The sequence below is a fragment of the Euprymna scolopes genome, chromosome 10, assembly GCF_053919585.1.
Source record: "Euprymna scolopes isolate OS-2025 chromosome 10, ASM5391958v1, whole genome shotgun sequence".
Classification (NCBI taxonomy): Eukaryota; Metazoa; Mollusca; class Cephalopoda; order Sepiida; family Sepiolidae; genus Euprymna; species Euprymna scolopes.
The window spans coordinates 120305294-120330840 of NC_136491.1; the positions used below are offsets into that span (position 1 = coordinate 120305294).

Below are 25547 nucleotides of genomic sequence, written 5' to 3' on the forward strand. Positions count from 1 at the left end.
AACATACAAATGTGTTTTACAACTAAGAAAATATCTGCACATTTAACATGTCTTTTTATGGTAATCCGAAGAAAAAAATAACAACTTTATAATTAAATATTTAGTGATTTAAAAAGACTCAGAATTGGTAATTTTATACGGAATCAGGGGGAACATTATTGGAATCATCCCATCACTAGTTGAAACACATTGAAATTATTTCAGAAAAGGTTTTTTGCCATCTCCTGTCTCTACACACACACACACAGTCATACCCTCCAGTTTAGGAAATCATCTCGGTTTTAGCCTTTTTTTTCCCCATTTATAAAAATAAAATTATATTTCTATTCCTTCAACAGGCAGGCCATCGGCATCACCGTTTTAATCGTTTCTATCACCAATCAACTTTCCTGCATGCTCACGAGCCTCCCGTTTACATGTCGGATGATGATGATGATGATAGTAGCATGAGTATCGGCGGGAGCAGCTCGATGGATGCTGACACAGGATATGGGGAAGAGAGTAATCATGTTTCAGTGAGTATTTGTTTTCTTAAAAACCTTGATTTTTTTTTTTTTCTCTCTCTCTCTCCATTGTTTAAAATTCTAACTTTCTGCCATTGCATGGTGAAGTTACCGTGTACAATCTCATATTATCGTATACGTTAAAAAAAAAAAATGGATGAGTTGAGATAACAGGTTCAGTTCACAGGGAAAGGAATACATGGGAGGAACGGATGAATTTGAGAGGAAAATAAAGATTTGTGCAGAGATAGGTTAGTTTGTTGGAACTCCATTTCTAAAAGTCATTCAACATATGTCTGCATATAAAACGGACGTTAAATTGAATATTATGATGATGGATTTGTTTATCCCTGGTCCATTTTCGAATGAGGTATTCATAGAGAGATCGCATGAAGGTTGCCAACATCACAATTGAAAGTGTTGGAGACATATCTCAGTAAAATAAGAGAATTAAAGTTGCCTTTGCATTTCACTGTGGATATCTGGTGAATCCAGTTATATCAATATTGAAATGACACAACACATATATTATGAGTTCAAGTGAGACTAATGCAGCCAGGACATGCAAGAATATGAGGTTGGCTTCCCAGAACCTAAAAGGTCCAGTTTTTAGTTGTGAGTTGTTCCTCATGCTGACTAGATTGGTATTTGTGTAAATTGGCATTCCTACGTACTCCAAACTTCACTTTAGACTGGTGGAAGGTGCCATGTCCTCTGAGTTCTCAAGACATTTACTCTGTATTGAGTTTAGTTGAAAGAAAAAGGCCTTCCGACCTCCTACTTTCTAATTGTGACAAATGAAATTTAACAATCAAATGTGACATTCGCATATATGGGAGTCTCACAGATGTGCGTGTAAATCCATATACCCTTATAATTGCCAACTCTGTCATCATAAAATATTGTTATTGAAAAACAGTACTCTTGTTCAGATGAAAACGGGTTTTATTTTAGTGATTTTGATTAGATTATAGATGGAGATGTTTGCTCCAAATAAAATAACTTCTACCAGCATGATTGTTTTCTTGTCTCTTTTCTGTTCTCAGAAATCTCTTCTTTCTTTCCTATTCTTCCGGAAGTCCCCTCTTCTTTCTTTTCTATTCTTCCGGAAGTCCCCTCTTCTTTCTTTTCTATTTTCCCGGAAGTCCCCTCTTCTTTCTTTTCTATTCTTCCGGAAGTCCCCTCTTCTTTCTTTTCTATTTTCCCGGAAGTCCCCTCTTCTTTCTTTTCTATTTTCCCGGAAGTCCCCTTTTCTTTCTTTTCTATTCTCCCGGAAGCCCCCCCCCCCCCCCTTCTTTCTTTTCTATTCTCCCGGAAGCCCCCCCCCCCTCTTTCTTTTCTATTCTCCCGGAAGCCCCCCCCCCTTCTTTCTTTTCTATTCTCCCGGAAGTCCCCCCCCCCCTTCTTTCTTTTCTATTCTCCCGGAAGTCCCCTCTTCTTTCTTTTCTATTCTTCCGGAAGTCCCCTCTTCTTTCTTTTCTATTCTCCCGGAAGTCCCCCCCCCCTCTTTCTTTTCTATTCTCCCAGAAGTCCCCCCCCCTCTTTCTTTTCTATTCTCCCAGAAGCCCCCCCCCCCTCTTTCTTTTCTATTCTCCCGGAAGTCCCCTCTTTTTTTAATTGTATTCTTCAAATGTATTCATTCTGCATGTCTAGCTAGACTTAAAAATGTGATTTAAAACTGAAGTGCGAGATGGACCAACAGACAGAGCCTTTTATAGAGAAACAAAGATACATTTGTAACATAACCATCTGTGAATGTTTTTGATGGAATTTTAATTTTGAAATTGTGTTTATATTTTGTGTCTAGGATGAAGAAGGTATTTTGCCTGAATTAAGAGAGACAGATGAATACGAAGAATTGATGAATTTAAAGAAAATGAAAATGATACAACTTCAGTCTTCAAATTTATCTACAAACATGAAACTTACAAGTTTTAAGGTAAGCGCATTGGATATGTCAGTGATGAAAGTGTTCTGGGTTTTTTTTGGAACTTCAGATTTTTTAGTATACAGGAGATATAATTGAAGTGTTTAAATTGAAAGAGAAGAGAAGCCAGAAAATAGCAGTGACGGCCACAGTCAATGAAAATAACAATTTACTAACTGTAACAAAAGATAAAAAAAGAAAATAAAGTAACAGCAAAAACAAAAACTGAAGTATACAAACTGAAAAAGTTATTTTTCTTTGTCTTTTGTTTTTTTACAAAAAAGTCATTGTAAATTAAAGCACTCGTTACTTGTCCTACTCTTGGTTCTGATGTCAATAAATTCAACACCACTATTTGACACTGTCTAAACTCTCAACTTCAAAATGCAACTCCCTGCTCACAAGACTTGCTTCTTCAATGTCCAAATCTAAACTTCCCATTATCTCTAATTTTTATTCCTAATCAGAGCATCTAATTTGCATGTCACAGGACACACTTGACAGACTCGTAGCCATATAAAGAGAATAGTGGCTATTATTTTTCTTCTTTATTCTTTCCGACTACCCCAAAACAGGTTTGTACTAATTTTTAACATCTTGTATTTAGTAACATTTCAGACCACATATTCCAAGACCAAATAAGATCGTTTCCGCATGGCCAACACACTGGCTCATACGATGAATGGTGTACCTATTCCAAACTAAATCATTTAATCACAGTCACTACTTATCATGGCCTGGAGTCCACTTGAGGATGAGGGTTAATAAGTGTATGGGGGTCACCTGGACAACAGCGTAGTAATTGTTAGTTGTGAAAATTGGGTATAATATGATTATCTAAGGGGATGGCTCGACAAGAACTTTTTACATTGGACTTTAAGATGACCATATTATAGCCAACTGGAAAGCAGGCCAGTGAAACGAGTTCCACAGGCGGGCAGTTTTAGGAAAGAAGCTTTGTTCATGAAAGTTGCATGTAAATTGAGGCACAGCTAAGGAGTGGGGGAAATTATTGATAGTGGTTGTAGCTAGATGAGTATTTTTTGAGAAGGTTTGACAAGACGGGGTAACCATAGATTGAAGCTCAGATGAGTACCTTCCATGAAAGTAACGATAGAGTAAAGACAGGCTCGCAACGTCTATTTTGTAGGAAAGCGGTTGCGTGGAAGAGAAAAGGGCATCACCTATTAGGTTTCCAAGGCAGCATAGGGTTCTCCAAACAGCTCCTGCTGAGATGTTGTAGTGGAACTCCATTTTATGATGTATCTGGTTCTTATACAGGTAGAGGATTGCATCGGGAGTGAGATCTCTTCTGGATCTGTAGAATGACGCAACCGTTTTTCCAGTGACTTTGTAAACAGATTTGAGGTAGTTCTTCCATTTCAGGTCAGAAGTGAAGGTCAGACCCAGAAGCTTGTAAAGCAGAGAGCTTCAAGACGAGAGCCATTCATATCAATTGGGACTACGTGGAAGCGGAGGATTTATGGTGAAAAGATAGAAGCTTGTTTTTTGATGCATTAAAATTAACCAGCTACCTTTTGCCCCATTGCACTATGTGCTCAAAATCGGAGAGGGAGACTCAGATCTTTGTCATTGTTGGCCTTTAAAGTGTTGCCATAAAGTTGTTTCGTCTGCATATTTGTTGATGAATGAACTTAGAATGTGATTTGGGAGATCATTAATGAAGATAAGGAATAGAGTTGGGCCCAGAATGGATCCTTGAAACATGCCAGCATTGATACTTTGAGTTTACGACTTCTGCTCATTGAATACTACTTGTAAAAACCTATTGGAAAGAAAAGATTCGATAGTTGAGAAAACTTTTCTAGATATTCCATAGCTGGAAATCTTATGAAGTAGACCTTTATGCCAAACCCTATCAAATGTCTTTAATATGTCAAAAGCTTCTTGCGAGGAAACCCCTGTCGATAGATTCACTGATCCTATGTGAAATTATATTCAGTATCTCGGTTGTAGATTTCGCAGGATGGAAATGATATTGCTTGTGACTGAGTAGATTGTTTTTATTTATAATTTATCTATTTAACATATTAAAACCGCTTACTCATGACTAGATCTATGACAACAGCATATTCTTATCTTTGTTTTGATTCTCAGGTATATATCCATTGATATCTTATATGTTTTTATGTAGTGATGTGATCCTCTGTTGATTAATTGTGTCTGTGTCGGATATATACTCGAGAGTAAAAACAATGAAAAGAATATGCTATTGTCATAGCCCTACTACAGAAGACTAATTGGTTTGTATTAAGATGCAGAAGACTGATCTCTAGTATTTTTAAATACTGGGTGTACTAATGAGATTTTCCAAAGTGTTGAGAAGCATTTCTCCTTTGGGTATCGATTGAACAGCTTTGTAAGAATATAGTAGTTTTGGTTGCAGCTTTTTTTTTTTTTTTTTTTTTTTTTTTTTTTTTTTTTTTTTTTTTTGTAGTACTATAACTGGAATATTGACAGGACTAGTTGTTTTGCTGGCATCAAGGTTCTTGATGAGTATAACGTCACAAACAAATATGTGTATGTCGACCAGATTATTTTTGGTCTTGCATAGGGTTAAGTTTGATGTAAAGTTCTTGGCAAAGACCTTGGTTTTGTCATATGCTGACAAAATCACCTCAAGTCTGTTGATGATGAGATAGAAGGCATGTATCTGTTCAGGACTTCATTTGCCAAAACTCATGGGAACCAAGCCTCTATTCTACTTTGAACATGATAGACTAAGCATATGATTTTTTCACATATTCTATAATCCTTTTGCAGGGATTGCTGACAGTTCTAAAGGTGACTTTAGTTTCAAAGCATTAATTAATTTTAAAGCAATTGAAGTAGTGCTTTCTGTATGCAATGGTGGCAGCACATTCAGGAGTGTACCATAGCTAGTTGATCAGTTTCTGCCGGAGGGTATGTAGCTGTCTATGCCAATGATTAACCAATCAGTTAAGTCGGATGCTGTATCAGACACATTCTTTATAAACATAGAGCGTAGGAGTAATTCCACAGAAACCATCCCAGTCAGCCATCGAGTACTGATTTACTGTTCGATGGAGAGGGATATTTGAGGTTTCATTATACTTTGTTTTTATTTTTATTAAAACAACTGAGTGATCAGAAGATGTTGGCGGAGACAAAACTGAGCTCAGTTCAGGGCATGTTGGATCTAGAAAACTTGCAAATTGTCCATCAGCATCGGCTACCCAAGTGGGGTTTGTTAACAATCTGTGTTAGGTTATAAGCAAGAGAGAAATCATGACAGAATCTTCTTTCATCATCTGTTTTGTTTGAGTGACTAACTATTCAACATTGAAATCCCCTGACTGAGGGATGATCAATTTGCTTAGCGATAATTTCAAAGATAGCCACTCCATCATTGTGGAGATGGTAGAGGGCAAATATAAATGCTGCACTATCAGTAAGTGTTGCTATTAAGCACATGTAGAGATGTTTGGTGTCTTTGGAGATTGTCCCTGCCACAGGCGAAAGTATCCTTAGTGTAAACATCTATTCCCTGTCTATGGTGATCTTGAGGGTCGGATTTGGATGTGAAGTTAGGATAGCCTTTGATAGAGAAATCCTTAAGTAGTTGAGTGAATGCCAGTTTCACACCAAAACAGGCCAAGTTTGGTTTCCAGTAATTGGATTTCAACCTCTGGATTGTTGGAATATAGTTTGAGGAAGAGGTCAGAAGAGTTATTAAGAGTAAAGCAGAATGGAAGCAAGAGAGAAAGAATGAGTAAAGATGGAAGACTTTTGTAGATCATTAAAAAAGAAGTCATTGCAGTTGTTTTTTCATGGGGGAGAAGTTCTGGACTAGCACCAAACAACCAATTAGTTTAACTAGTGGAAGGGGGCGCCTGACCTTGCCAGTTGTAAAATATGCTTATTTTAATTCTGGAAGATTTCATATTTATCATTACAGAGCCAATTCTCTATTGAAGATTATATTGTACCTAATATATAATACTGCTTTCAAAAGTATAAAAACAAAAAATGATTGGGTGTCATCAGCTGGAATCAAAGTAAAACATGTAGGGCTCCAACCGTATTCCTTATTGTTTGATCTAACCCAACCCTAACCCTAACCCAACAAAGTTTTAAAATTAAACCAGTTTTAGCTATGATTAGTTTTACGCATGTGCAAACTAATAAAAATGTTGGCAAGTTCAAAATGAACATTTTTCTATTTCAACTTGCTGACTTCTGTACGCGTTATTCATCCATCCAAAGATTTTACTCGTTATGAACAATTCTTGGTGTATGATTATTATTTCCTATTAATTTCAGTGTTATGTAACCAGTAGTTTAAAAGTTCAGCAGTTAAATATTTCTACACACACATCTACTTTCTTATTTATATTGATTTAACTGTAATTAAGGGATACGTACAAACAAGACCATTCCCTAAAACATTAGAAATAAATGATGTTTTTTGCAGAAATTGTGGAAGAAGGTGGTCCCTTTTTCTGTCCAACTTGTTCCGTTGGAAATGACAGATCTTCTCCGACAGTATGTTGCAATAATTGTGACAAATGGTATCATTTTAACTGCGTCATAGTTAATGAACAGGATACAATAGGAAATTGGTTTTGTCTGAATTGTTCGGAGAACACGTTATCTTAGGTTCCTCTGTTGTAACACTAAAAGTTCAATTGTTTATTGCCTTATGTTCTAATAATTATGGTTCTAAATTGTTATGTATTATTATTAATCTATGTGAAACTAGGTTTGTTCATTGAAACTTTTCTCTTATTGTAGCAGACAAATACATAATTTATTTTTTAAGTTTTTTTTTTTTTTTTTTTTTTTTTTTTTTTTTGGCCACATTATTTATAGGTTGGGTCTCTGTGACAACTAAAACAACTCAACAAGTCTTAATAGCATGGTGAAAGTTCAGCCACCAGAAATTAATTACCTGACTGACAAACTAAAACATATATTTCATTTATATTAATAAAAAAATAATTGATAACTATTACTTCTTCTTTGCCTCCTTGGGAGTGTATAAGAAATAACACAAATTTGAGACAAGACTGCTGTAAAAAAATAAAGATTAAAAAAAAATGTACAGGCACTTAAGTGAAAGTGAACCTTACTTTTGTCTATTATTTTGAGGTGTCTTCCATAACAAAAACAAACGTCCATATTTTTTTTGTTATATGGTAATTCATAAATGATAGAGAATCCATTCCTTATATAACACATTCAGAGTAGGATCAACATGTATCTGTTCTGTTGGAGGAAAAGATATCCTTCTTGACTGAGTCAATTTTTATTTGTGTACCATGTTTAGTGCTTTCCTCCTTTTTGGGGAGTTTGATATTCTCCACAGAAAAAACAAAATGACTTTATGTGATGCAAGTTAATAGGAATGCATTGATACAAATTATTTTCTTGTTTTCTATAAACACTGACTATACTTATGCACTTTTGTTACCATGTTGAAATAATCTTATTATTTAGAAAACCATTCTTAACATGGGGAGGTGTTTTTTTTTTTTTTTTAGGTATTTTCTACTTTCATTTAATTTAACATGAGATATCATAAAACTTGAAAATATTATTTAAAAAAAATAGTGCGGTAACAAAAGTGCATAAGTACCACACTAGCGTTATGATTACAAGCATTTTATCGCTTGCTGTTTTCTTTTTTCCAGTGTGACAATTGTCAATCTGCTCCAATCATGAACACGCGATGGCAATGCATGGATTGTCGGAAGGAGAATGGAACGTCCTTTGATCTTTGCAATGATTGTGTTGACAGGTAAACAAACATATTAAACTTTTTGATCTCTTTACAATTTAGAAATAACTTCTATTATTTGGATTGTTTGGACTACTGTTCTCAGCTTGAGTTTTATTTTCACAACGTTTCGGCTGACGTAATCTCCAACCTTCTTCAGGTGTATTTTGTCAAACTTCTCATTCTCTCAGCCATTATCAGGTAAAAGTCTTAAGTAATTTGCAATTGTATTCTTAGTATCACCCGCACTGAGGATTGAACCTTCAACTTTCAGAAAAGTGTCAATTAGAACTGAATTTTATCTTGTACTTTATCAATTATAACATTCAAGATGGGAAGAGTAGTCCGAATAATACAACTTAACAATTTTCATTTTAAAAAATTCAAACATTTATTATACAAAAGGCAAAATGTGTGTGTTTGTATGTCTGCCAGAAACTTTCGACAGACATGACAAACACTGACAAAATTGGTATTGTTAGAAAGATCGGACTCTTGGATGACAAATATCCAAAAATTGGCCCAAAACATTAATTCTGTGCTGCTCAACTAAACCATTCTTTGCCAGGAGGGATCAGTTTTTGTGTCAACATTTTTGCAAAGTCATCATATGCCTTTATACCTAAACTTATTTTGAACACCCATGACGTAAGTTGCAGTGGGCACGGCAACTAAAGCGTTTCCTTTTTTTTTTTTTTTAAACTTCCTTTTCCTCTTAGTGTTTTGGTCTATGTAACTTACGATCGTCTTCAGATGCATTTTGTCATACTTAGCAATCTGCATGGAATTTCTAACAGAATCCTTTAATCCACAGAGAGTAACATGCTCTTGTTCCGTCAGCCATGACCGAGTAGAAATCCAAAGTAATTCACAATTATATTCTGAATATCCTTCTCACTAAGGATTGAACCGCCGGAACAATGTAATTTACAACCAAATTTTACCAAGTAATTTATCCACTATACCATGAGTCGCTCATGTTTAACAGAAAGATTCCTGAGTTCAACAAGGTACACCTGAAGATCAGAGATTACATCGACCGAAACCTTGTGAGTAGCACACAAGAGAACAATAGTCTGAATCATCATCATAATTCATAATAATATGAATTATCAATCCTCATCTTAAAAATTCAGAAACAAGGACAACTCCATTCAATTGAATCATCATTTAACAAACTCCTCCTTTTCTGATGACATAATTCCTCATTTGTTCCTATGCTTTAATCTCTAACCCAGACAGTTCTGTCATTGATACTTCTCCGTTCAGTCTCAAGAGACAATGGATATACCCTGTAAGGGTAGCTTAACATGTAATTGTGAGGCAAGGGTTGCGCAAACCCAAACTACACCTCTCTTGAATTGGCACTGCTTGAGTCCAGTGGCAATACAAATAAACGAAAAATAACTTTTATCCCAAACTAACCCTCATTATTACCCATGTTCTAAAAGAATATAATTCACAGAAAAACAAATCAAAATTATAAAAAAAGTTTTCTATTTTATTTTAAATAGCAATTTTGAAAATTCAATACACAACAGCAGTCATCGGCTTCAACCTTTCAACCCTCAAGGTTTTGTGGACAACGATTATACAAAATTCTCAACGGGTGATTATAATTACCTCGACCCCAATTACATGCCAGCAAACTGATGACAACGACGACAATGATGATGATTGTACCTATTTACTATGCCTCCCCACAGGACAGAGTTTGACACCAGGGTCGTTTTTTAACGTGGAGAAAAGGTACAAAAATAAAAATTGTCTCAGTCGTGAAGAATTTCTCCTCCACCGAAAGAGAACAAGAAAATGAAGTGCAGCATCTGAAGAACAGATACTACACTTTGATCTTGACCAAAAGGCCAAGTTGATGATGATTGTAAATAAAAACTGTTGAACATTTCCAAATTATTGTTGTTATAATTTAATTTCTATTCTCAGCATACTGTTTTTGGTCAAATTTGTCACTGTTTGTGTACAGCCTAGCATTTGCATCACTTGATCGAGTGTCACAAACCTGGATCAAAATATTGATCGTACTATAACTTTGAGCTGAGTGAATTTGGGATATCTAGGTTACAAAAAAGGTGAAAGCCACACTTTTGGTGATAATTTTGGTTCTGTTTATTATAGAGACTTTTTTTCTTTTTTTCAAATTTGGATGTGATGCTCTTTGATAATGGTAATCATCATGCAAAATTTCAACCTGATCAGATAATTTTTTTTGTTATTTCTGGTAAAAAACTACAGTTTAGTGGCCTGAACATAATACTATGAAAAATTATGTACAGGCAATATTGTTTTATCTTGTTTCTTCTTTTTTCTTTTTGTTTTGTTAAATATTGAATGAGGAATCATCTTTGAGTTAAAATCTATTTAATATTATGCTTGTAATCTTAACATACTTGAAATGTGTGTGTGTGTATATATATATATATATATAATTGCTAAAAAAAATAAAAATGAAATTACCATACAAGCAGAAATGAGCGATACAGTGTGTGTGTATATATATATATATATATATATACATACATATACACATTCCAAGCATGTTCACCAAGATTACACACGCAATACTAAATAGATTTTAAATCAAAATAATTCCTCATTTAAAACTTATATTTAATAAAAACAACACAATAAAACAATAGTTATCGCCTATACACTGTTTTATTGAATTATGTTCAGGCCACTAAACTTGTTTTACCATATTTCTATGATGTAACTTTGGGAATATTTCATATAAAATGAAGACATAAGGTCCAGATAAGATTTTGGCCCATCCTTACGTTGTCAGGCAGAAGTATGCAGTCTTATGACTGACTTACTTTGCTATGTTCCAGTTAAGCATACAAAAAGTATTAGACATGTACGTCTCTCAGGAAAGTATATTCATAATGAAACCATCAAGGTCACTACAATACATTTTAGTAAACACCAATACTGTTTTCTGTGGTTTTTCTATCTGTATTCATGTTTTCTAGTTATTGTGTTTTGATGATTGCTGAGAGGGCAAGCATTGGCTTACAAGTAGAAAAAATAAAATGACGCAAACTCACAAGAAAGAAAACACGCACTCCGACCCATTGTATGTAGATCAGTTGTACTCTGTGTATGTATGTATGTTTGCGTGTGTGTGCGATACCATTGTGGAAAACAACCTTCCAAACGCTAATGTTCATATCTTGGTAAAGTTTTAGTGTATCAGGTGTATAAATCTTAAGACCCAATTGAGAAAATTTATCTTCCTGATCAAACTGTCATCAACTATCCCAAATTGTAAACTGTCCATAAACTAACTCTGACTCATAAATTTATTGATTCTGAATTGAAGGCGGGGAGGTGCAGCGCACACTGGTGATTGATGAAGTGTGATAAACTATCCAGCTCTGTATTTCTCTCTCTCTCTTCCTCCCTCTCTTTCTGTCTTTCTCCTTCACACATACAAATTTTCTGGTTTTGTATTTAATAAATTCTATTAAAAAAACTGAAAATTGGCATCAACATGGTTTTGTGTCATCAAATGAAATGGTCCAAGTTCACAACGATGACGGTGGTGACACAATATAAAGGATTTATACACCTATCCGTAAGGCATAATATAATAGCTGAAACTCGCTTCTAGAACACGAATGAAAAGCATCGGACTCAGTACAGATCCCTGGCGTATTACCATTTTAACATTAAAGCTGTCACTATGCATTCTAACAAAACTGAGTATTTCTGATTATTACTTGAATAATCTTCACTAATGACTTTAATTTACACAAAGCCAATCTGACCAAATGTCTTGGTACTTTGTCATAAGCTTTCTCCAAATTCCATAAAAACAAAATACAAATTCTTCTTACCAAGATGTTTGTTGCATTTGTAAGAGTTTCTCTCAAACCTTCATTTTCCATAACGAAACACAAGAAAAAGTAATGGATAATAATTTATTGAACAGAAAAATATAAATAGACATAAATGTAGCAGCAGTAGAAGCATGCAAGACAATTTGAAAATGTTTTGAATGGGAAAATGGTACACAAGAATAACAATGATACAAACCACTGGAGGAGGGGGTGCATAGTAAACTTTTTTTTTTTTTTTTTTTTTGCTTCTATTGAACTTTTGAGCTTGACTGGAGCGATTTAGTTTTGATTATCCTTAGTTTTGTATTTTTCCTTATCCGTATCAAGTTAATTTTATATCCAATATTAACTGTAGAACACATTAAACCCTCTTTAATAAATTGTTTTTCAAAAACTTTCCTTTCTTCAATAAATTGCTTTTTGCCAATAATTTTTTCAAAGCAGTCTAGTCTAACCCTAATTGGCAACCAATCAGAGTTAGTGGCGAAAATTTTTTAAAATAGCCCAGAAATAGAGGGATTATTTTATGTTAAATTTATAGACAAAATTAATCCCCCACTAAATTCTAAATATTTTTTTTTCTTCATCTGCCAAGTTTTTTAGAGTGTTCATATGTAATCGCCTAAAAAGAAAAAAAAAAAAGTAGAGGTGAGTGATTCAGCATTAATCTACAAATTTACTAAAAATAAAAACATCTTTCTTGTTCTGGTTCTATTTTTTAAGGACCCTAACAAGAAAAATGTTTTTATTTTTGATAAATTTGTAGATAAATACCGTATGCTGAATAACCCTCCCACCCCAAAGTAAACTAAGGTAACATTGTAGAGGAAAAACAATTAACCAAAACAAAATGGCTCCAGTCAAGAAAAGTGAAAAGTTTTTTTTTTTGACAGTTTAAATAATGCAATTTTTTTTTTTTTTTTTTTTTTTTTTTTTACATTTGAATGTTAACCAAGCATTTCAAGAAAGTAATATTTTTTTTTTTTTTTAAACACTTAACCAAGTATTTTTCTGGTGATTCTCTATTATCACCCCATGACAAAATATATGTATATATTTATATATTTTTGTTAAGGCTAATTTTTCGAAAGAATGCATCAATAGTTTAACAAATTTGGGTGCATTTTACTGAAAAAAAATGAGTTGTTTTAATATTACTTATTTCATAATAACATTCAGTCTTTCCATGTTGCCTGATGTTGTCTGTCAAATTATGGCAGCATAAAACGCTCACTATATTTGGCACTTCAGTGTACAAAACATTGAAAATAACATCAAAATAGTGAGCATTACATGCTGCCATAGTTTATACAACATAACACCTGTAATGCTATCATGTAATAAATAATAATTATTTGTTATTGAAATGCACCAATAGCTTTTCTGAAAAGAAAACAAAACATTTCCTTCTCATGTGGCAGAAACCGTTTCCTCCACTGGGAGAGCATTTACTGGTGGTTGCAGATGAAGTAGTGGAATCATAATTGCTCGTAACTTCTCATTCAACTGTGCGATTTCGGGATCATGTTTCTCGTATGATCGTACAGATTGAGCAAATCGTATCAGGCCTGCAACAAAGGAATAAAGTAATTTTAAAGATTTTTCTTTCTTTTTCTTCAATAGCTAAAAAATTTAATAAATTATATATATATATATTGGTCATAATCTAATATATAAATGGCTCTTTGTCTGTTTCTAAATGATTGGATTTTTATGGACCGTTCTTTTATGGGTCAAAAATGGATCAAAATTTTTTTTAAATCGCTATAGATTTTGTACATTCATCTTAGTTCATTTTTAATCAGTTAATATGCGTGTCACATGGATATAGTGGTCAAAAGAGAAAAAGATGAAATTATACAAAAGTAAAGATAAAAAGACAGCACTAACTTTGAAAAAATTCAGATTGGAATTGTAAAAAAAACAAAAAAATAGGATGTGTGTGGGTGGGGGAGGTAATATGATTGGGATAAAAGAGAAGAGAAAAACAAAAGTTATATAAGATAATAAAAATTTATAAAAGAATTTTAATTCCAAAATATGTAAAAATTTACAATAAAATTCTGATAAATAAAATTAAATTATAAAGTATAAATAAAGCAGGACAAAATGAGTACAGAAGAGGAAAAAGAAAACAAATAAGAAAGTTAAAATGTAAATTAACTCAAATTCTTGGAAGATAATTCATTAGGTGTACTCTGGGATAAAATGAAAGTTAATATCCAGTACACTGTTATGCAGTTCTGGATTATTCTGCATGCGAGTGTATTAGATATTAACTAGCAACCCATATCAGGAAGTGAATATATTTGTTAAAAGCCACTGGATCTGTTTATCCATTTGGGTAGTGTTTGAAGGATGGTTAGTTAGATGCTGAAGATAACAAGATGTATTAAACAACCTGGCGTGTCTTTTGAGGATTTAAAAAAAATGGGTGTGAGCACGTGATATCAGGCTGGAAACAAAGATCATTGGGTATGATGCTTGTGTTGCATCAACCTTGTTATATGCTTGTGAGACATGGACCACTTACTTTGCTAGAGTATTTCCATCAGAATTACCTTAGGCACTTGCTTGAAGTGAGCTGCTATTCCAAGCATTGAATCTTGTATAAGTAAATACAAACTTTGTTGGGTTGGTCATCTTGTCAATCTTACTGATGACAGGCTTCACAAACAGGTAATTTATAGGGAACTAACTCAGAATACCCACTCACAGCACAAATTGCATAAGCAATTTAGAGATTGTTTTAAAGACAATTTAAACTACTTTGGAACTGATGTCAGAAGATTGGATGGGGTGGCTGTCAACCCAGTAGGTTTCCAGTGTCCTATAAATAGGACATCAAATAATTTAGTTTTAAAATCTATAAGATAATATATAATAGTACTGCTTACTGCATAATTACTCTGAAGAAAGGATAAAATTCATCTATATTTATCAACTTCTCTCCAAGAGTTGTTGGAACCCTCTTAAAAATTCTTGCGAAATTTGCTAAAATTCTATTTGTTAGATGATGTATGAACTTATATAAATGAGTGTTATAACGGTAAGCCACTAACTTATTGCAAAAAGTGCAATGTAATTCTTTACAGTATTAACTTCTTTGCCCCTTACCATAATATATGATTTTATCTTGACTGTACAGCCTCTTGATTTGTAAAATATATCACATGTACCCAGTATCCTATTTATATTTATAAAATTATATTTATAAAAATTTAATCTTTAAGAGTCAATATTCCACTTTTTTAATTATATATATGCAAACCTGCTTTCTTGATTTTATATATATATTGCGGAGTGCCTCAGGGGTCGATTCTTAGACCACTATTATTCCTAATATTAATTAATCGTGTGTCTGAGATGGGTATATTTGCTGATAATACAATGCTTTATAACATGCACAAAGGAACAACGGATGTACATAAATGTAAGACAATAGCAGAATCGTTAGAAAATGACCTCCAGACCATAGTGGAATGGGGCCGCAAATGGATGGTAACATTTAATGCTAGTACGGCTAAGCTGCTCTCCTTTAACAATTATAAGATGCCTCTCCAACTAAAACAATTGAATTCTTCCTTCAAACTCCTCAGTCTAATATTCACGGGTAATATGAACGGAACAAGTACATTGAGGATATTGCGGAGGGTACTGCAGAAAACTACTCACACCCGAGAGTATCCTGTACTTCTACAAGGCCACCATCTGCCCATGTATGGAGTATTGTTGCCACATCTGGGCTGGTGCATCTACCACTAACTTCTTCCTCTTGGATAGGGTCCAAAAAAGAGTTCCCAATCTAACAGGTCCCGCTTTGTTAACTAAACTCCAACCCCTGTCCCATCACCAAAATATTGCATCTCTGTGCCTGCTTTACAAATATTTTAATGGAATGTGCTCTGATGAACTTGTTGCACTTGCACCCGCTCAATGTAGATATCCCCGACAAACTTGCTTATCAACAAAATCTCACCCCTTCACTATTGAGGTCCCTAAATGCCAGAAAGCTTTCTATTTAGATAGTTTTTTTCCTCTACCAGCGAGACTTTGGAATTCCCTTCCTGCTACCTGCTTCCCTGACTGTACTGATATGCAGAAGTTTAAATGTAATGTAAACTAATATCTTGTTAATCTTTTCTAGGCATGGTCTCAAATAGTAGCCCCTTATGTCCAACTGGTGATATGGCTTGTTAAGGGTGAAAAAAAAAGTAAAAGAAAAAAATATAAATGTATATATATCATACCTGACCGACATGGCACTAGCCCTAAGTGGGTTGAACCAACCTCCTCCGAAAGAGGAAGTTTCATAGGAGTATAACATTCACATTTATATCCCCATTAGGAGAGATAACATCCTTAGGTTTTTGCAGCTCTTGTAGGAAGGTGTTGACATCCTTCTACATACAGCATCTGGTGTTTCCAAATAGTCACCCATCTGGTAATAGTCAGACTCAACAGTGCTTAACTTTGGTGAGCTAGCAAGAGCCGGTGTGTCAACATGATTATGCTATATATATATATATATATATATATATATATATATATATATAAGTTTGAAATTGTGAGAAGTAAGAGAAATACCTCGTTCTAGAGTAAGGGTGGGTTATCTACCCTTGGCAGGATGTAAGGTCGAGTTTTAATATGGCAAGAATCAATTGTTTGGTTTCTCCTTCTGGACGAAGAGAGATGGTCGAAGAAAATAGTATTCTCATGTCAGTAGGAGAGGGGGGATCATTCTCTTGCCCTCTGATCCACAGCCATAGTCTAATTTCTTCCTGAGATGTCAGAGGCTGCACATGACTGAGGAAGCTTCTCTTAGATACCAATCATTTGTCTGAAGATTCATATAAGTGAAAGAGATGTTTTTCATCACTGGTAGCCTTCGCGATTTCATCTTGGTAATGCCAGTGAGGAGATGGCAGGCTTCAAGCAACAAGCGATCATGCAACAACTGTCACTTAACGCTGGGTCTAGTTTATAGGAATGAGCCTTTTTTTTTAATCTTTGTCTTTATGGAAATTTCTCCAGCCAAAGCATGAAGCCACTTGATATAAGGACCCCAAAAATACCACTTCAAGGTCAAAAACTAGTCAGTGATAAGTGTTATATGAAAGATTTTGATCAAGAAAACAGCAATTTTTCCTCCTTTGTCAGAAACATCACTCATGTAATGTGAGGACTAGAGGATAAAATATGATAATCTCTCCCAAATAAAATAGAAAAATAGCACAGAACCAAGGTAGTACATCTTGGTGTATGTGACGTGGTTCTTAACTTAGGATGTTGTTCCAGGAGGTGATTTTCAATTTGGTGTTTTTTATCTGTTTCTTAAATAAGAAAATACGATCCAGGTTTACACTAAGGTAGACAAAATTGGCTTCAACAATATTCAGTTCTTGTATTATTTGGATTATTCACAACGTTTCAGTTGATGCAACCTTCTTCAGATATATCTTGTCAAACTCGGGAATCTTTCTGTTGAACTCGAGAATCTGTGCGGAATTTCAAATGGAACCCTTTATTTAATTCATGGGGGAAGAAGGATCTCATTCTGTCAGCTGTGACCAGATAGATGTCTTAAGTAATTCCGAATTGTATTCTTAGTATTGGCCACACTGAAGATTGAACCTTCAACCTTTAGAAGATTGTAACTTAAAACAATGTTGTATAGTACTTTATCCGTTATGCCACAAGTTCTTACAGAGAATTCTAATATGATTTTGGGATCTTTAAACCTATTCTTGTTTTTAGATGTACAATCTAACTATTTATCACCATAAATCACTGCATGTTACTATATATATATATATATATATATATATATATATATGTATGTATGTATGTATATATATTCAGACAAGTATTGTTGAATAGTACGGAGTGTACTTGCTATTCAACAATACTTGTCTGAATGAAAACATGCTGCCTAAATACATAGTATATATATACATATATATATATATATATATATATATATATATTTCTGTGGAAATATCTTTTTCCTTATAATATATACCAATCCTTATTTAAGAAGTTCAATGTAATTACAAAGCAATATAATGAACGAATAACAAAAGTCTATATTCCAAAGTTCATGATGTTGACCATCTTATAATTCATTGCTTTAATTCAGTTGTCAAAAATTGTAAATGTAAAAAGGAATAAATTTTAAGATGGTCAAAATCATGAATTTTGGGATATAAACCTTTGTCATTCATTCACTATATATATATATATATATATATATATATATATATATAAATAAATCCAAGACCTTTCATCCATTTCTTTTCAACTTGGCCATACTATCAAAATATCTTGCTATATAAGATTAGAAAAAAAATAAATAAAGGAACTTGCCTTCTCCGTTTCCAACGAAACCATATTTATCAATCACACCCATTTCAATTTGGGTTGCCAATGGAAAAACAAGTTGCATTGCCTTCAGCATGTCATTGCCAGCACTTTCTCTTGCTTCATCAAGACGACTCGCATTTTCTTCTTTATTTAATGCATCCAAGATGTCATTGAGGGCATCTAGAGATAGACAAAACAAAAATAAAATAAAGAAAAGAAATGATCGTCTTTATAGTCAAATATAAAGTGGACAACAATAACAATTTAAAAAAAAAAATCTTTACTTCTCAATTCATATCTCATATTCTAAGTTTATACCGATATTGACCGTGTTAGTTTAGTCTCATAAGACCCATAAGATAGTATTATAATCAAGAGAAAACGATGCTATTTTGATCTTTCATATAAAATTCTAGTTTTCATATGTTGAATAATGGAATTATCGGCTTTAACTAAACATTTTGACATCACAAATCCTACTGCAATTTAAGGGTGAAGCAAGTTATTTGCCTTTCCCTGGTTGCTGTGTGTGATCAAGTTATGATAATATGACACGAGAATCAGAAGAGTGCCAAGGTTCGCTTCGTTGTATAATCAGGTGGATGATATTTTGTTCTTGTAATGGGATCAGATAAAAACGTATAAATTGTATGTATTATTGTTTAACCAGAGAATATAATATTGACGTATAAACTGAGTCATGTTGTATCAGAGAGTTATCACACGGGTATATATTACAGTTCATATTTATGTAAGGTATCATTTTTTATAAGAAGAATAATATATGCTTCATACCTTTCTTTCTTCAAGAGTTCTTCTATCTTAACTGCTGAGCTCCATGACGAAACATGAAATGGGCAACATCACAACCAATTGAGACCTCTGTTCTTTATTCTTTTGTGAAACCACAGAACAACACTTTGTATTTTTAAAATATAAATTTATTTCAGTTGTCTCAAATGGTCTTCACAGAGTGTACATTTCATCTCCACATGCTTGTCCTTCACAGCTTCGTTTCCTGGCTTGAAGTACATCTGTTCACTCTCGTGACTAAACTCCAACTCCCTCGACTGACTAAACTTCCTGACCTCAGTTCCATTATGTCATCATTCAAAAAGCACACGTATCTCTAACGTGTGACCATTCCATGCTGCCTGCCCAAGGTCATTTTGTTTATTTAACCCAGCTAATTTATGTAAACATCTTCAGCTAAAACCCATTGCTACACTTTATTCTATAAACAATAACTCCCAATATAACCTATTTAAAAAATATCATTGAATAGATAGATAAATAGATAGCTAGACAGATAGATCGATAATAACTAATTAATGTTTAACAATGTTATCATCTTACAGCTTTTGCTATCCTGTCTCAATTGCTCTCTCTTCTCTATATCTTGATTGGGTTGGTGTCTTGACTGTTGGTGAGGGCACCCACCAAATTCCTGGTGTACTTGGGACAGCTACAGTTCACTGCTTTCATTTTCAAAAATAAGAATAAACATGTGATCTGACAGAAGATGCTGTAGTTTCTTTGAAAGCTTTTATTTCGGGTAGATAAGTGTGTACAGACTAATACAAGATGGAAAACTGAAAGAAGCAACATGATTGGCGATCATGATAAAATAGGAGTCCAGTCAAGGGAAGGGACCACCTTTTACTGCCTTCTCGTCACCTCTGCTACATATATGCAAACAAGCCTGGGTGGCTAGTGTTGCCCGGGTGTTTGAAGGTGTGTGTTGAGCAAAAAAAAAAAAAAAAAAAAAAAAAGTGGTAGTAGGCAGGCAGGCTCGAACCCGTGCCACAAAAGAGGAAAAGAATGTGAAAAAAAACCCCCAAAAACTTGACGTCTTCATCTGCCTCCATCACCAAACCAGAAGTGACAAAGGTTTAAATTAAGGCTAGTCAATCAAAAAGAGGGGATTAGGGTTTCAAAAATATTGGCGAAAGAAGCGCCCCCTCCTTGTAGAAAAGTGCCCAGTTTTTAGCCAATTTTTCGATATTTGTTGTCGGAAGGGAAAACTTCAAAACAATACTGATCTTGTGAAAATCCGTTGCCTCTGTCAAAAGTTTTAGGCAGACATACATACATACATTTAAACAGACAGAGGAAGTTTATATTATAGATGTTTATAGGGATTATTATTAAACAGGGATAGAGTTCAGGAGAGATATAGAGATAAACTGTTTTTAGAGACTTCCATAACTATAGAAGTCTGATTTTCATAAAAGTAAGTAAATATCTTAATTTTAAACTAACTGTTCCTATACAATGCATTAATATTATGCAATGCATTCCCCCCTCCCTCCGCCACAAAAAATGACAAAAAGAAAGTAAAAGTGGATGAAAAGAGCTGAGATTGAAAAGATGATCATTAATCGTCTATCATATATAATAGGTTGATTGCATGATAACGCTAAACCTTAATACTTGTAATCTGCTGTTGTTTCTATTGTCTTGCAAGTCATTACTGAAAAATGTTACCATTTTAAAATAATTTTAACCCTTATCCTTGAGTGGTCTCTGGGCCTATGTAAAAAAAATAAAATAATTCTGAGTTGGATACAATTTTATTTGACAGAAATTAAAAAGAAATGTATTCTTTGTTGTTAAGAAAATAGGTCAAGTTTCCATCGAGGAAACTGAAGAATAGGAATATAATATTGAGTGTGGGCTGTAAACTATGGATAATAATATATGTGAATTAGATATATATAGTTAAGCAATATATGGCATAATCACATTTGACACACCAGTTCATATTAGATCACCGAAGTTAAGTAACAGTGAGCCTGGCTAGTACCAGATAGTCTCATATGCATAACACTGTGTCTCCAGTGTGTTATGCGTATGATTATCAAACTATCTTAATGGATTCCAATAAAAAAAATAATATATAATACCATTCAGTATGGACTCGACAATGGAAGACCAGATGAAAATGAAAACTTAGATTTATAAGACCCAAAAATCCAACCTTGATTGCCCTTCGGGGCCCATGACACAGTGGATAGAAGTGTTGAGTTTCTACGGTTTCAAGTGAGCATTGTCTGAAGATAGCGGTTTCAATCCTACCTAAATAGACCAGAGGATTAGTTGGGCAAAACGTGGTGAAACAACAACGACGTGGTGAAGACAAAAATAGGACTGAGGATACAGTTAAGAAACTCGGCATTCCTATCCCATCGTGGTTAACCACCGGAAGAAGACCAGAGGATGAATTGGCCGAAATGTGGTGAAACAACAATAGATAATTTTTAAGACAAAGATATTATTGTAGCTTTCTGGCCCTGTAATCCTATACTATTAAATATCTCCAAAATGTCAACTAGGTATTGCAATCTGCACAACGTAAATTCATCCATAATGATTCATATTCATTTGCAAGCAAGAAATATTTGCAGCTCTCCTTTCAATTCAAATAATCTTTACAATATCTTTCCTTTTGAGAACCACCTAACCTCTGCATGAAACAGTAGCGTGTTGAATCCAAATCTTCACATAAAACTTTGAAGAGCTATGTTGCAAAGTGGCCTTGATTTAACAACATTTACTGCTTCAATAACTTGTTTAAACATTTCTTTGAATGGTTCAGGTAACGTCTCGGCAGCTAATACTTGTTGATGAATCATGAAGTGATTCCGAATAACTTCTGGAGTCATTTTTTTAACATGATTGGAAGCCAGATTTACAGCCGAGCATTGCAGGTACCCCGTCAGTACAAACTCAGTACAATTACTCCCATTCGATCAAATGTTCTTTAAAGAAATAATCAATTAAATAAAAAATATTAACATCAGTAATTGAAATTTGCAAATGTTTTTCATTTTTATAATAACGGATACACACAAGAAGTTGTGAAAAGTCTGTCACATCAGTAGTTTCATCAATTGCATTACTTCCCCTGTTTTCTAGATGGTGATAGATTATTTGGCGTCCCCAATGAAAATCTTCCACCAGATATTATGCATTATAATATGTAATATTATGTTTGCTATTTACTATTAACATTTGATATGAAAATAAGTGAGACAATGTGAACAATTCTTACTTTTATTTAATAAATATGTAACATTCATTTTTTGTAATTGTTAAGTTTCTTTTTAATGTGAAACATTCTTAAAAGTAAATAAACATCTTTTTTTACAGAAACGTATGTAGCAACTGTTACAAAAGGTCAGAACAAATCCGCAGCAAGAACCTTTCATAGCAATCACCATTTTCAATGCCCACACATATGAAGAACGCACAAAAACATGTCGTGGTGTGACCACCGCACACACAAAACAAAGGAATATTATGTTTCCTCACGTAGAGATACAGCAAACTAACTGGAACATTCGAGAACATCTCTATATAAAGATTTGTCACGAAAAATCAAATCAATTTTTCAGTTTTTCTCTTCAAACTCGCAAGCACAACAAGTGTTGAAGAACTCCATCTTGTGGGACATTAAATCACCCCCCCCACATGATTTTGCATGCACCAGGCAGGTGAACGCTAATTCTCATCATGGAAAGTTATCACATCGAATGAGAATTTAATTTTCCTTTTTAAACAATTTTATTTCGAACTACTGTTCTTACATGATGAAAACAAACATACGCTTTCATTTTCACGCTTACAGACTGTTTTCCTCAGAAAATAATGATTAATTCCAAGCCACACGTGACTGGCCATAAAAATCAGTAATTTCAAACCTCGTGCTAATATTCTCATGAAATCCTCACTTTGCTAATCCTTCATTATGAACACTCTACACAAGAAAAAAAAAACACTTATGTTGGAACAATTGAAACTTATGTTGGAACAATTTAAACTAATATTCTTAACATGTAAATATTGTTTATTTCATGCTAATACAGTGATTTCGAGTTTTTTGACGAGCGTCGTTATTTTCCAGTGTTATTTCTATTTTTTTTAATTTTTGGGTTTGTATTACTGTACACGTAGATTCGAAAAAGTTGTCAAAAAACAAATATATAACAAATAAATGTTATCAAAGGCAAGATAAGTTACTTTTCTACCAAACTGGATATATTTTTTGTGTTTTTATTTAATGTAACATATTTATTCAGCTCGAAAAACATGCAGTGTTTACCGATGTATTGGACAATTCAAAATGGCGGCCGACTCTCTTTTAAACACGGTAAGTTCGAGAAAAGGTGTTATAAATAATAAACTAGACAAAATATTATTAAAAAAACACCGAATATATGTCAACCTATGTCACGGTAATATATATTGAGCTAATTTCTAACAGTATTTTGTCTAGTTTATTATTTATAACACCTTTTCCCGAACTTACCGTGTTTAAGAGAGAGTCGGCCGCCATTTTGAATTTTCCAATACATCGGTAAACACTGCATGTTTTTCGAGCTGAATAAACATGTTACATTGAATAAAAACACGAAAATTATATCCAGTTTGGTAGAAAAGTAACTTATCTTGCCTTTGATAACATTTATTTGTTATATATTTGTTTTTTGACAACTTTTTCGAATCTATGTGTACAGTAATACAAACCCAAATTTTTATTTATGTGAGGATGTGCTTTGGTGAAAACCTCCTATTAATTGGCGATCTCGTTAAATTTACTTTTAATGGTCCCGCGGATAACCCTCCTGCTTTCGACTTCAAAAGATTTCAGCACCTGCAACCTTGGTCCTAAAAACTGATGGATCTCGATTATGAATCGGACGGTGAACACCGACTCACACCCATACAAATAGGACAGTATCATTCTTACGCCAAATTACTACTACTACTACTAATAATAATAATAATTCGTCTAAGAATGTGATAATTTTCTTCAGTTAAAATATCTTTTGAAAGATGTTTCGTCGGGGATACCAAATAATCTATCACCGTCTAAAAAACACGGGAAAAAATTCAACACTAAGATGTCTTGAGAAATATACCGAAATCGTTCTGAAGGAACTCGAAAAACCTCTAAAATCATAAAAACGGCATTAAAAAAAAAAAAAAAAAAAAAAAATCAACACACCAAATTTGTAAACGGGAGTGATTCTATAAAACAATCCAAAACAACATGGCCGCCTGCGATTAAAATATTGAACTAATGTTCAATTTTCAAGACTTTAATAAGTAAAATTTTATTTCAGGACAAGGAATACAATTTAAGGCCAAGAATCGATTTCATCAGAAATATTAGAGAAACGCAAAAGAAATAAGAGAGATATTTCAACGATGCCTCTCATAAGGAATTGCAGTACATTTTGTACAACGGAAACTTCATTTTTCAAGCTATCCTGTTATATAAAAAAACAGACAACAATATTATCTTGAAAATCAATTATATGAATTCGTAGATTTCTTGTTTTTTCTTTCTTTCTTTTTTTTTATATTTTTAAATAGTGTGTAAATTCAATCGATTTACCTTTACAATCATCACTTGTAAATTGATGAAGAGCAGTAGCCATTTTGACAATTGAGGATTACCGGTGTCAATCGGGAAAAGTCCCCGTTTTTTTTTTTGTTGTTTTTTTTTAACCTATAATTTCTTAAAAGAAATTTGTGGAACATACCTCTACAGTCGGGGTGCATATTGACCCGAATGCTTTCGATTCGCAGGAAAAATCGGAAATAGCCAAAGCAGTTTACGATTTATTATGTTAATAATTAAAAAAAAATAAAACGATTCCTAAAAGAAAATTAATAATAATAACCGTATAAAGACGTTCTTGGCCTTTTGACCAGGATCAAAGCTAAGTAGGACGTCCCCAGTACGGAAAGGTGAATGCGGTATTATGGTAGAAGAAGATACTAGCTAAGAGAAAGTTTTGTTTAGTTCTAGAGTGACAAGGATGACCAACGACCCCCCCCTTTTGAGTTCGTCTTGTGCCTAAGTTTTTTGTTTATGTTGAACTTTGTAGCCTTAATAAAAGATTTAATATCTCAAAGTGTAGTATCTGTTCTTTAGATGTTGCACTTCAATTTTTGTTCTCTCTCAGTGGATGAGCAATCCTTCTCGACTGAGACAATTTTTATTTTTGTTCCTTTTCTTCGTGTTAAAAAACGACTCAGTGTTTAACTCTGTCCCGTGGGGAGGCATTGTGTAAATAGGAACTGAATCAAATTTCTTCAACTCATGTTTCCTGTGAACGTTA

The 25547-nt window shown here is 33.7% G+C and overlaps 2 protein-coding genes across 2 annotated transcripts in view; one reads left to right on the forward strand and one right to left on the reverse strand.

The window, feature by feature from the left end:
* Nucleotides 1–10102, forward strand: part of LOC145286253 (ZZ-type zinc finger-containing protein 3-like) — a 45422-nt gene extending 35320 nt beyond the window's left edge. The window contains exons 6-9 of the mRNA XM_080135075.1: nucleotides 339–515; nucleotides 2311–2442; nucleotides 8106–8212; nucleotides 9706–10102. Of these exons, the coding sequence (XP_079991201.1) occupies nucleotides 339–515; nucleotides 2311–2442; nucleotides 8106–8212; nucleotides 9706–9844 (555 nt within the window). The 3' untranslated portion in view covers nucleotides 9845–10102. The remainder of the gene's footprint in view (nucleotides 1–338; nucleotides 516–2310; nucleotides 2443–8105; nucleotides 8213–9705) is intronic.
* Nucleotides 10103–12118: 2016 nt separating this feature from the next.
* Nucleotides 12119–24947, reverse strand: LOC145286256 (protein C10-like). Its single transcript, XM_080135078.1, has 3 exons — nucleotides 24818–24947; nucleotides 18418–18594; nucleotides 12119–13619 (listed from the first exon to the last, which is right to left on the reverse strand). The coding sequence occupies exons 1-3, from the start codon at nucleotides 24858–24860 to the stop codon at nucleotides 13462–13464; spliced, it is 378 nt and encodes a 125-aa protein (XP_079991204.1). The 5' UTR covers nucleotides 24861–24947; the 3' UTR covers nucleotides 12119–13461.
* Nucleotides 24948–25547: the final 600 nt, after the last annotated feature.